We start from the raw sequence: 12,215 nt of genomic DNA on the forward strand, positions 1-12,215 counted from the left end.
CTACGGATATCTGCAAGTCATAACCTGAGGCTATCAGAAGAAGTTACACAGAATGGTACTGGCACACCGTGGCCATCCCTTCATTACTTGCACTTGTGGGATATGCCACAGCTCATAAATCTGCCCAGTTCTATGCACATGAATATATTTTTCCTTATATATCATTCACAAAAGACGGTCAAAAGAAGGTGATGAATAGTGTAAAAGTCAAAGTGGGTCAAGTAAAAAAGAACGGAGAAAGTATGATTTAGTTTGTTTAGTATTAAAGTTATTGTAATGATTATTAAATTAATAAAAATTCTCACAAATAAAATAAATTAAATTTCTTTTTTTTTTTTTTTGAAAGATAAAATTTCTTTCTTATATAGTTATATGATATTAGATTCCCCTCAAAAAAAAAAAATAGTTATATGATATTATAATAAAATCTATTTTAAAAAATAAAAATTTCTTTCTTATATGAAAGATAAAATTTAATTTAAAAAAAACTTTAACTTCTACCCATCTAATTAGTACTCCGTATAAAAAATTTCCATCTCCATTATTGAATTTAAGATAAGATTATGAAATTATTGATTAGTTTGATAAAATTGTTTAGTATGGTAATTTGATATTGATTATGTTTAAGAAAGTTACATGTAACAGAGTTTTATATGGCTTAGGTAATCTTCCGTCGGCTATAAATATTGATCCAAATTACGAATACAATTCAAATAATTTATCTCAGCTCGCAAATATTTTACCACTAATGGTGATTTTCACTCTCTTCTTTCAATGTATTATTTCGTTTCGTTTTAGCTCTTTAATTTTGTTATTGTAATGATGTTATTTCGGGTTTTAATTTAAAAAATTGCAGGCGATGGAGAAGTTGTCGAAAAAGCTTGTTATTAACATCACTGTTGGTGAGAGTGGTGATCGTCTTACCAAAGCTGCTAAGGTGTTAGAACAACTTAGTGGCCAAACCGCTGTTTACTCTAAAGGTATAAATATGTAATTGATTGTTTCAATAGTGGTTCTTACGATTGGTTTATTAGTTTATAACGGTTTGTTTGTTTATATGATCAACAGCCAAGTACACTGTCCGATCTTTTAATATCCAACTTCAGTCACACTGGCTGCTTTGGTTTTGGTATTCAAGAACACATTGATCTTGGAATTAAGTATGTTATCTCGACTATTAGCTTTCTTTCTTTCATTAATTATTGCTAGTGTTGCTTCAAATATGGTCGATTGTTTGTTTATTTGCTAATTGATATTAAGTTGATCATCAATCTTAATTATGTTTCCTCTTTTCAGGTATGAGCCTTCTACTGGTATCTACGGTTGGACTTCTACGTTGTTCTTGAGCGCCCTGGATACCGTGTTGGCAGTCACAAAAGGTGTAAGGCTCGAGTTGGAAATCAGCACAGAGTTACCAAGGATGATGCCATGATGTGGTTCCAGAACAAATATGAAGGAGTTATTCTCAACAACGTCCATAATATTGCTGCTTAAACCTGGCCTTAATTTTTATTGCAATTTTCTTTGTATTTTTAATCTTTTTTCTAAAATTTATAGTCTGTTTAATTTTCTTTGTACTGGTTTGGTTACATTGCCTCTTAATTTTTTGTCTATCGTACTATATTTCAACGTGCATATACTAGTTCTATGCAGTACTTAACTGCCCTCCATACCCTTGAAATTTCGATGTGCAAACAACTGGAATCATTGCCCTTGTGGATTTCACAACTCACCTCTCTCAAGCAACTTAGGATTTCAGGGTGTTAACTGTTCAGCTAGCCTAGAGATAAGATGCCAAAGTAACCCAGTAGGAGAGGACTGGCCCAACATTAAACATATCCCTTCCATTGTAGTCTGAAAAGCACTAGACAGCTAATTATTAGCAAATTGTAATTATTAGTAACAATTAGCTTTATATACCCTCTCTTGTAGCTATCGGCAATTCACCAGTTGCTTCTGTCCTACCATTGTTATTGTTCTTATTTTCTGTTTTCAAAGTAATACTTGATACGCCTGAAGTATAGGACGTTTATTTTCTGTCCTACCATTGTTATTGTTATTGATAGGACGTTTATTCATATAATATAGGACGTTTATTTGCATTGATTCTGAGCTAGAACGCCTCAAGTATAACAGATGAGTACCTTTAAATTCTGTATAAATTGCTGTAAAATTTCTCTCTGGCTTTCTGAAGAAGCCTTTTTCCTGTCAAAGAAACGTGATTTAACAAGTCTAGCACTTATTAATCACTAATTGTTACAGAGTATGTACTAGTATAAGGTAACAGTTTATAAGATTTGAAGTATATACCTTACTTTCTAGCATATTGAACCATTAAATGTGTAGCCAAGCATAACCTCCTCTCTTCTAGATATATATTTGCCTGAGCATGTTGCTGGCCTGTTTATGGATTTGATGCTTTCGCTTAGCATTAACGCGACAACTTTGATCAGGCAACATGCTGGTTGTGGGAAATTATAATCTAGCATTACCGAATGTCATTTACAATAAGTACATATAGGCTCAACAGTCACACGAATTTGTTGTTGACCTCGGTTGTGAATGTTGAATTGTCAAATCACATTTAATAGAAACTTGTTTATTGGTTACTCTATATACTAAAATTTTCATCATTTATAACAACTAAGTCGTTGTAGTATAGTGGTAAGTATTCCCGCCTGTCACGCGGGTGACCCGGGTTCGATCCCCGGCAACGGCGTTAAATTTTTTAAAAGTTTTAATTTGTAAAATCAAGAAGTGGAAAAATAAAGGGAAGCATAAAGGAGGTGATTCCAAGCATTAGGTGTCCACAATTCGGATAAAAACCGAAATCCAATCCAATCCAAACGGAATTATCAATTCGGATCGGATCCAAACTTTAAATCGGATCGGATCGGATTGAGATTTTTTGAAAATTCGGATTTTCGGATTGGATCGGATTGACCCATTTGGATCCAATCCAAACCGAAAACCGAATTGCAAAATTAAGCTTGTGTAAATATGTTTTTTGAAGTTTAGGTTAAATAGTTACTTCTACATAAAATAAATTAGGGAGACTTTGTATTAATTAATTAATGGCTTGATGTTGAAATATTTATTTTAATCATGATTTTGAAGACTTATATTTATATTAAAATTTTATTTTTATAAATAATGTATTATAATGTATTAGACGCTAAAAAATAATGTATTATAATTCGGATTTTCGGATCGGATCCAAATAACCAAATTTTAATTCGGATTGGATCGGATTGGATCAAGAGAGAAATTTGGATCGGATCGGATTGAAAAATTGAAAACCGAATTATATTTCGGATTGAATCGGATTCGGACTAAATCCAAACCGAAAACCGAACGGACACCCCTAATTAGGCACACCAGGAAGACACCAATGACTACAATCAGGAAGTCTACGTCTACCAATTCCGTAAACTCCAGGATGTCCATCTCTTCTTAATTGAGAAAGTAGTGTTACTCTTAACAATTCTACTGGCTTTTCCATTTTCTTAATCACCTTTTCTACTATCCTTTCTGCTGGGTGTTCTTCTATTACTCCATTGTTTGTTGCTCCGAGTAGCGGTCGCTTTACTCCTATACATGTTCTTGCATTTGGAGCTGTCCAATTCAGGGCACTGCAACACATACAATACGACTTTGATCAACATGTATACTGGTAAGTGCAGCGTAATTCACTAATCAGGTTGAAACTACCTTATATGTACTCAGTTTTGGAAATGATTTATTTGGATTACTAAATATTATGTACTTGTATGTTAATCTAATCTAATATATATATAAATAAAGTAGGCATTTTTAAAGAGCATTCGACGCGCCACATAAGCAAAGGTATATTTTTATTTTTTACCAATTAAAAATTAGATTTCTATTTTATTTTAGAATTAAAAAATTCACTTGTCATCTAAACAAAAATGACGAATGAGATTTAAGAATTTTGCCACGTAGTTAAAAATAACGAATAGTGATTTATAAGGATTTAACTTATAACTAAAAATTATCTTTTAAGAAAACAATTATCTTTAGATAATAGGATTTATATATCTAAGATAATCTTGATAGTGTTTATGATAAGAAATAAAAATTATTCCTTAATAATAATTAAATTAAAAATTTTGATGCCTACCAGTATAAATTGACACATCCTACAACACCAATAAAATTTAATATCAATACAAAACCAAATCAAGCGAATTTTGTGTCATAATTTTGTGTCAGTTTTAGGTCATCAGTGGCTTCGTAATTCTTAGTTTTATTTTAAAAATCCATGTTTAAAGGTATATTTGTGATTATTGCTTATATTGTGTTTATTTGGAATGCTTAATGATTACATGTTTATGTTTTGTTTACTGAATTGAAAAATAAAGTATGATAAGGTATTATATCTATATAAATATTTTACATTTATTAAATTTTTTTATAACCTTTTTAGTTTTTATTAATTAATTTTATGATTAAAACAGTTCTTTTGTGATTTAGGTAGCTTAATCAAGTCATCAAATTAACTTAATTGAACAAATTAACGTTCATACCTCAATTAAAGCCAACTTTGTACAATTTCGTCCAAAATGAATTGAAAGAAAAGTTTACTCCATTGGTTACTTTTCAATCGTCAAGCGGCGACTGAGGACAATTAAAAAATTCCAATGCATAGATTTGATTTTGTACAATTACAATTTTTAGATCAATTTTACAAAAATTTTATTGATTTATTTTATAAGACTATAAAGATTAATTTTATATAAATTTTATTTTTGCTAACATGTTTTATTTATCCAGTTTTATTAGATGAAGAAATAGAAGATAAATAGTATACATGTTTTTATTATTTTTTAATATTTCTATTTTTAAAAAAAATCAACGAATAATAATTTAGGATTTAAATATGTAAAAAATAAAAAAAATAAAAATCTTTTTACATTAAAGATTTTATTATGTAATCCATAAATTATCATATTTATAATTTTTTTTTTAAAGATATCATATTTACAATTTATTTATATTTATAAATTCAATTATCATATAACTAACAACTACAAATAAAATACATAACAACAATAACTTTCATCTAGTATTATAATATAAGGGTGAGGACTTATTTCAGTTGGATAAATTCAGGTTATATTTATTATGTTTCAGATAGAACTTCTACAAAAACAGAGTTTATAAGAGAAAGTGTCTTACTTCATATGATCAGGGGACACTCCTTGAAAAAACACCCTGATATCTGAAGAGCTCAAATGTAAGTCTACCCATCTAGTCCATGTCTTCAACCCCTTTTCGTATGCAACGAGTCGGTCCATGCCTTTGTACAATTTATTCCCATCTTCAATGAAATCCCACCTGCATGTACATCCAAACATACAATTTACTTGCAAATTTCTTTATTATAAACTTGTGTGAGATAAATTAAAAACAAATGTTACGTCTTAGCTTAAATTAATGTCATTCTAGTACTTACGGTTGTTTCCTCCCGGTATGAAGCCACCAATGCCAAGTGTTGAAGATCAAAATGTCGAAACCCTTCCACGACTTACCTTGGCTCACTGAATTCAGAACTAATACTCTGCCAGCCTTCTTATTCACAATCTTTATAAGGAATCCGTCTCTCAACAACGTCAAAGATGTATTGTAGTCCTGCATCCGTGCATATGTGCCCATTATTACATCATTTTCTTCTGTCGAAGTTACCAATTAACTTGGAACGTCTCATATTAGCTTAGCTATATATATATAGAACTCTCTTGGTCTCTAAATGATAAGAAGTATATATTTGTCATACACAAATTTTTTTTATTCAAGAGTGTCTCAAAACTATATATAACCAAGTAACTCCACACCAATCTACTCGAAGTAGTTTAGATTATTTCAAAATGATTATTAATGGACAAAGTTACATTAATATAATGTAAACTAACCGGGAAAGTGAACTCAGAGAGGCCTCCACTCCTAGCTAAGGTGTACTTAGATTGTGGCACGGCCGAGTGGAGCATGCATGCAAGATATTGCCATTGATTTAGGCTAATTGAATCTCCCACAAATAGTATTTTCTTTCCTCTTAATCTTCTTAAAAAATCAGCACCATCAAACCTAAAAGTTGAAGAAAAAAGGTCATATTTTCTAGGGAAAAAAAATGTATATCCTAATGCAATATATTTATCACTAAACAAATCATTATGAAAACATGCCATAACTTCATTTGGGTCTTGTTGTCATGTTACTAGTTTAAAAATGAATACGTGACAAAAGAAATTCGACCTTTAAGGCGAATGTTACCTTGGAAAGAAGCAATGAGAAGGCTTCCATCTAAACTTGAGATAATTTTTGTCAGGTCTTCCATTTTTTTCACAACCAAATTGTTTCTCAAAGAAGGGACAACTTGATGCATCATAAAGAGGATATGAACTATCATAAACCCATTTTCCTGTATATAAATCACATGAGTTTTTACTAATCTCTTTCTTTTTACTAGTAATATTCCAATTTTGCCCTTCTCCACTCAACACCATAACCAGCAGCAGAAGCATAGCAAAAGCAGTTGAGTTTTTCATGATGAAGAATGAGTTGGTTTTGAGTTGCAAATGGTGTGAAAAGTTGGGCATTTAAAGTGGTAAGTTATATTAATGGGTGGTTATTTTTTAAAAATACAAAGAAATAAAAGTAATAATAAAAAAAAGGTTAGTGGGTGGTTATATTAAGGCTAATGTACACAAGAAAAGGGGGGGGGGGGGAGAATAAAAACAAAACAAACATTTTGAAGAAGCTAACATATTTTTGAAAATTAAAATACTTCGTAATTGAATTAATTTTGAGAGCATTATCATCCTATGTATAAGTACGGGTACATTCTAATATAGGGTATGGAAAAATATGGGTATGTTGCTTAGCTACCGTGTGCGAGTGAAGTGAAGCAAGTAACGGATGAGAAACCGAGGGAGAGAAAAAGAATGTGTGTTAACTGCTTAATTAGTTTAGACGATGAAGATGGATGGCAACTTTTTGCTTACTTTAATACCATTTCATAAGAGAATTATAATAAATTGATCTAAGAGTGCATGTTTTTATGAGATGGTTGATTGGGGGTAAGCTTTAATTTGCATGTTTGTGTTGTTTATTTGAAGGGCCGCTTTCAGTTACAACAAAATAGATAGAGCTAGGTTTCCCTTAGGACTAATGAGAGAGCCAACCTGTTACGCTACGAACACTAATTGATATGTGACTAAACATGAACATAACCCATTTACTCGAATTTTCATCTCTTTTGTTTCAACTCCGAGAACAATTTAGATCAAATTTTTTTCTAGTAGCTTAGTAGTTAATGGCTAACATAGGTAGTATTGATGCAATGTAAGCGTAAAAAGGACAATTTTTTAAAATTATAGACCATGTAATAAAAAGAGCAAGTTGTAGATCTAATCTTGATCAATTTATGTGTACATCGACATCACTTATTAGAGTATCGGATACAAGACGTACATGTTATAATCACTATTTATTCGCGTGATGGCATACATATTACTTAGATGTGGTAATCAATTTAAGAAATTAAGTTGTAGAAAAATGGTCTCTAAGGACTATGACATTTGAGAGTTAGTGATTAATGCCAATGGTAGTCATAAGCCACGAGCCCACGAAAAAGCCCTTAATAATTAAATAGCTTCCATAGCATGGCTAGGTCAAGGCACCTCCATCCTAAGCGAGTTCATAGCCTCCCTATCAGTACAAAATTAGTGCTACTGCGCACAAATGATCTAATCCGATTATGGTTATGATCCACACTATTTCATCACCTAACCATCGATATATACTGGTTCTAATCATATGAGATATACCTCACAGAGTACAGTTCATACTGGTTCTAATCATACAAGATATGGCATTCAAGTGTAATGGTAGTAATAATGTAATGGCAGTCTGATGATAACGATATAGTGAGAATTGGCAGTAATTCAAAATTCACAGCATAGTTAAGCTTAAAGGCTAATAAAAATGCAAATTATTAATACTATGAACAGTCGAACAGGGGAATATACGTATATAACACAAGGGTACACATAGTAATACGTAATATTGTCCGTCATCTTTTGATGTATACGTACAAATACAGGTATCTATAAGGGTACAAGTAGACATATCTTTTTTGGATGGTAAGATGGATGGACTTGACCCCTCAAGGGTCATCTCAAACACATGATAGCAGTCCAGGCCTTTGAAAAGAAGGGGTGTGATGCTAGATCAAGCAACCTTAGTTACGACTTTGATATATACATACATCGATATTAGGGGTATATAGAATCCTCTGTGCTCGTATGTGAGCCCTTTGTTTCCAAATCATCAGTCTCAGAGTTTTGGGATTGTGATGTGAAGTATTCCCTCCCTGCATCAAAATGAATTTATGATGAATGTTAAAGAATATACTGATAAATTGTAGTATCGAGAGTATGCTGCTCTTTTTAGTTCTCTAAAATTGGTCTTATACTTACACAAGCTCTGCAGACACAGAGTTCTTGTTTGCACTAGGTGGAAGTGGCAAAATGATTTGGTATGGTCCTTGCGCGATTTCCCTCCTGTGGTAAGTGGTGAAAGAATCATTTGAACAACCTCCTGCTTTCAGCCACTTCATTGACCGCTTACCTCTCACAATTAAGCTGCAATATGTCAATAACACAAAGGTTGGATGGTTTGGTATATTAAAAACGACTTCAACAGAAGATTTGACAAGTACAAGTGCTTAGGTTATGTCATACTTTTTGTCGTCCATCTCCACTCTAATATCATTGATCTCAACCCCAGGAAGCTCAACTGCGATGACATGACCGCGTTTGGATTCAACAATATTTATCCTTGGCGACCATCCTATCCCTACAACAAATCGTAGGTAACTTAAATCAGAGCAAATTGTATGATTGCTCAGGAAGTAAACAATGATTTATATTACTCAAGACTAATACTACAGTAGTGAAATTTGCAAACTACATACCATTGATATGAGAAGAAAACATCTGCCTCGTGCAAGTGCTTTGCTTCTCTTGTGGAACGACAGATGTGTGGCATTCTGATGCAGGTAAAATTTCATGATCTTGTTTAAAGGATTCAGTCACCCCAATGTCGGAACAGTTCAATTCTTCTTGAACAGGTCTAGAATAAAGAGGATCTTTGGAGGCAGGACGAGAAAATAATGGTGACTCAAGGACAGTAGTCTTTTTCTCATTTTCACGCTTTGCAGAACAATCTTTGCATTTGGAAACCTGATTTCCCTGGAATGTAAAAGAAGTCATTCAAGAAGTTAGATTGAATTCAATAATACCTTCTCAGTGTAAGAAAGAAAGGATATAATGTCCAACGCCAAAATTAATAATCAAACTTGGGATCAGAAGGTGTGTACATTATGTTAAGTACCTGTTCAGTAGAATTCAGCATAGCCTGCCTCATAAAATACCCTTGAGAGGCAGATGCTTGCCGTCCAAATAGCATTCTGTTATCAAGCCTTCTAAATGAAGTGCTTATGTTGCTGCTGCAGTTCTGAAACATTACATACATTCACATTACTATGCATAAAAAATGAAAGGAAAATGGAAAGAAAATAGAGAAATCATTCAAGAATTCCATTACAAAAGCAAATTCTTAAAGATTAATCAATGAGTTTTTATATCAGCAGCTACTCAGCTAATGTACTACGCTGTCAATTAATTTTACATCCAAATTTACTACGAATTTATGGTTTCTTCCATCCACAGTTCTATATAAGGATTATTTAAGGTCTTAGACCCTATTTAGTTCGCGTTATATTTGCTTATCTGAACTTATCTGATCTGATCTGATCTGGTCTTATCTTATCTGGTCTGATGTGAATGTCAGATTTGACCAAACTTTGACCTTGAATATACAATAATCTATATGGAAAAAATATATCAAGTGGGGTGTTGTTAAATTCGTAATAATGTGTATTTTATTAATATGTGATTTTCAGAATTTTTTTCATTACGAAATTAAAGATATTTAGCGATAAAAAATTGCACATAAAACGATAATTTGATCTGAACTTATTTTTTCTGATCTAATCTGATTTGAACTTATTTTTTCTGAAATAAGTAAAAATAAGGTGAACTAAACAAGGCCTTATTGGGTTCTTTAACAACAACTACTACCTCGGTTTCACATTTATTTTTTCAAAGTTAGCTAACATTGACCATAAATTTCATTTACCCCCAATTTCAAGTGGAATATTAAGCGCTGGGTATGAGGAGGGCCCATGTTGCATCCACACTTCTAGCCTAAACGGGCTTGAGGGGGCGTGATAGAGTATAAAACATATTTTTGGGCCTCAACCATCAACTTAACCTTTTGGTTGAGTTGGTCCTCTAACAAAATTGTGTAGTCAAATACTCCTACAATGTAAAATGTATCATCACTACTTCACTAGACTTATTATGCATAAGAACTATTTTCCCAAGGCATTCATTTCATAGTATTTGCTAAGATAAAAAATATAATACCACAAAATGGTCAATATTTGAACAAAAATTTCTACCTCAAAAATCAATATGGTATGCCACTTCAGTAATTTTACTGGTAAAAACAGATAAGGGAATTAAGGGATCCAACTAATGAACACTATATACGATCACATTGATAGTATAATATGAAGTATAAAAGGACAATGAAATTCAGACAGAGTCACGGAGGTATAATAAAGTAAGAATTAATACGAAGTAATAGATTATTAAAATACATTCATAATTCATTAAACTTTTATCCAAAAAGTTACTCCTTCCATCCCTCTTTACTTGCATTATACAAAGTACTTCTTTTTAAGATGTCCCTTTGATATTTTAACCAAATACTCCGTATAATAAAGGGATGGATGGAGTACAAACCAACCAAATATAAAATTAAGTCATGACGGCATGACTAAAGATAGTAGTATCGTTAACTTATTAATCACAACAGTTTGACTTTTGCAATTTCACTAACTTCAGTCTACCTATCTCTAACAATTTATAATACTCAAAAAAAAAAAAAAAAAAAAAAATTTATATATATTTTTTTTTGGTTAACATCTCTAGCAATTTATATGAATATACTTCGTATATTAGATCCATTATTTTCAAAAGGTCACCGCACTCACCGGTTTATAATTTTAATATTTTTGATAACTAAATATTGTAAAGAATCAAATGGTTGCAATTAGAAGTTGAACACATAAAAGTATAACAAAAACATAAATTAATCATTTGCTAATACACCAAATAAATTAAATAAAAAGGAAAAAAAAAAAAAAAAAGAATTACCAAAGGAATTAAGTGGGTATTAGGTGCAGTGACATCTCCAGTGACAATTTCAGCAGCAAAGTGAGCAGAAATGGTGTTGATCCTACGCCTTATCACTTCACTCTCCATTTTTATTTATTTTTTTATTTTTTATTTTTTATTTTTTTTTTTTTTTGAGTTGGGTTTGAAGGTTTATGAACAGTGGATTTGATGATTGGTGAGAGATGATAAAATAGAAGAAAAGATCACAAGATTTTTTCTTTCTTTCGGTGAGGCTTGGCGGCTAATATTAATCTCATTTCCTTTTCATTTTTTTCCCTCTAATTTTTTTTTTTTTTATGGTCACTCATATTACTACGTATACCTTAATTAAATAAAATTTTAAAATAAATTCGGTGCACATTTAATGTCTCTTCACTTTATTAGACTTGAACTTAAATGAGCTTATTTAACTTATTAGATCTTATTTAAATTAACTAATTGAAACTTATTAGATCTTATTGAAACTTAGGATGTGTTCTGGTTATCTTATTAGACCTGAACTTAACTTAACTTATCTAGACTTTATTGAACTTATTGGAACTTATTAGACCTTATTAGAACTTATTGAACCTGATTGGAACTTATTAGACCTGATTGAACTTATTAGAACTTATTGAACCTGATTGGAACTTATTAGACCTAATTAACATTGCTTGCCTAATATAGTACATACATATCCAACCACACAAGCCTCTCAAGCTAGAAACTAAACAACATTGTAAATATATGATAAGGCTAAGTTTCATTCACTTTATTTTGCTAGTTTGATTAACGGCCTTTTTTGTTCACCTTATTTTCACTTATTTTAAGTGTAATAAGTTTAGTTATTAAGTTCAAATAAGTTCAGTGAAGGAAAAATAAGCTTTGATAATGGTTATCCAAATACAA

General features: G+C 31.5%; 2 protein-coding genes, 1 non-coding gene and 1 pseudogene across 3 annotated transcripts; 2 read left to right on the top strand and 2 right to left on the bottom strand.

Moving 5' to 3' along the window:
* Positions 1-859: 859 nt before the first annotated feature.
* LOC145588862 (large ribosomal subunit protein uL5z pseudogene) lies at positions 860-1,494 on the top strand (annotated as a pseudogene).
* Positions 1,495-2,647: 1,153 nt separating this feature from the next.
* On the top strand, positions 2,648-2,719 carry TRNAD-GUC (transfer RNA aspartic acid (anticodon GUC)). Its single transcript has one exon. It is a non-coding gene; the product is annotated as a tRNA-Asp (tRNA).
* A 31-nt stretch (positions 2,720-2,750) lies between these two features.
* LOC145588863 (protein trichome birefringence-like 43) lies at positions 2,751-6,617 on the bottom strand. Its single transcript, XM_081645459.1, has 6 exons — positions 6,292-6,617; positions 5,934-6,105; positions 5,477-5,652; positions 5,200-5,358; positions 3,367-3,632; positions 2,751-2,797 (listed from the first exon to the last, which is right to left on the bottom strand). Exons 1-6 carry the CDS (start codon positions 6,615-6,617, stop codon positions 2,751-2,753), a joined length of 1,146 nt encoding a protein of 381 aa, XP_081501585.1.
* Positions 6,618-7,970: 1,353 nt separating this feature from the next.
* LOC145587831 (uncharacterized) lies at positions 7,971-11,576 on the bottom strand. The gene is made up of 6 exons (XM_081644507.1): positions 11,307-11,576; positions 9,415-9,537; positions 8,996-9,272; positions 8,763-8,877; positions 8,499-8,663; positions 7,971-8,392 (listed from the first exon to the last, which is right to left on the bottom strand). The coding sequence occupies exons 1-6, from the start codon at positions 11,412-11,414 to the stop codon at positions 8,356-8,358; spliced, it is 825 nt and encodes a 274-aa protein (XP_081500633.1). The 5' UTR covers positions 11,415-11,576; the 3' UTR covers positions 7,971-8,355.
* Positions 11,577-12,215: the final 639 nt, after the last annotated feature.

Source organism: Chenopodium album, chromosome 17 (assembly GCF_948465745.1).
Source record: "Chenopodium album chromosome 17, dcCheAlbu1.1, whole genome shotgun sequence".
Lineage (NCBI taxonomy): Eukaryota > Viridiplantae > Streptophyta > Magnoliopsida > Caryophyllales > Amaranthaceae > Chenopodium > Chenopodium album.

What these genes read in the sequence shown, in the direction of transcription:
- LOC145587831 (XM_081644507.1), bottom strand. Translation starts at nt 11,414, where the DNA reads ATGGAGAGTGAAGTGATAAGGCGTAGGATCAACACCATTTCTGCTCAC. An exon ending in GTGGAGATGGACGACAAAAA is followed by an intron (nt 8,664 to 8,762) that starts GTATGACATAAC and finishes GACATATTGCAG; the next exon opens with CTTAATTGTGAGAGGTAAGC. An exon ending in TCTGTGTCTGCAGAGCTTGT is followed by an intron (nt 8,393 to 8,498) that starts GTAAGTATAAGA and finishes ATTTTGATGCAG; the next exon opens with GGAGGGAATACTTCACATCA.
- LOC145588863 (XM_081645459.1), bottom strand. Translation starts at nt 6,617, where the DNA reads ATGCCCAACTTTTCACACCATTTGCAACTCAAAACCAACTCATTCTTC. An exon ending in TCTCTGAGTTCACTTTCCCG is followed by an intron (nt 5,653 to 5,933) that starts GTTAGTTTACAT and finishes GCACGGATGCAG; the next exon opens with GACTACAATACATCTTTGAC. An exon ending in TCTTCCTGGTGTGCCTAATT is followed by an intron (nt 2,798 to 3,366) that starts AGGGGTGTCCGT and finishes GGACACCTAATG; the next exon opens with CTTGGAATCACCTCCTTTAT.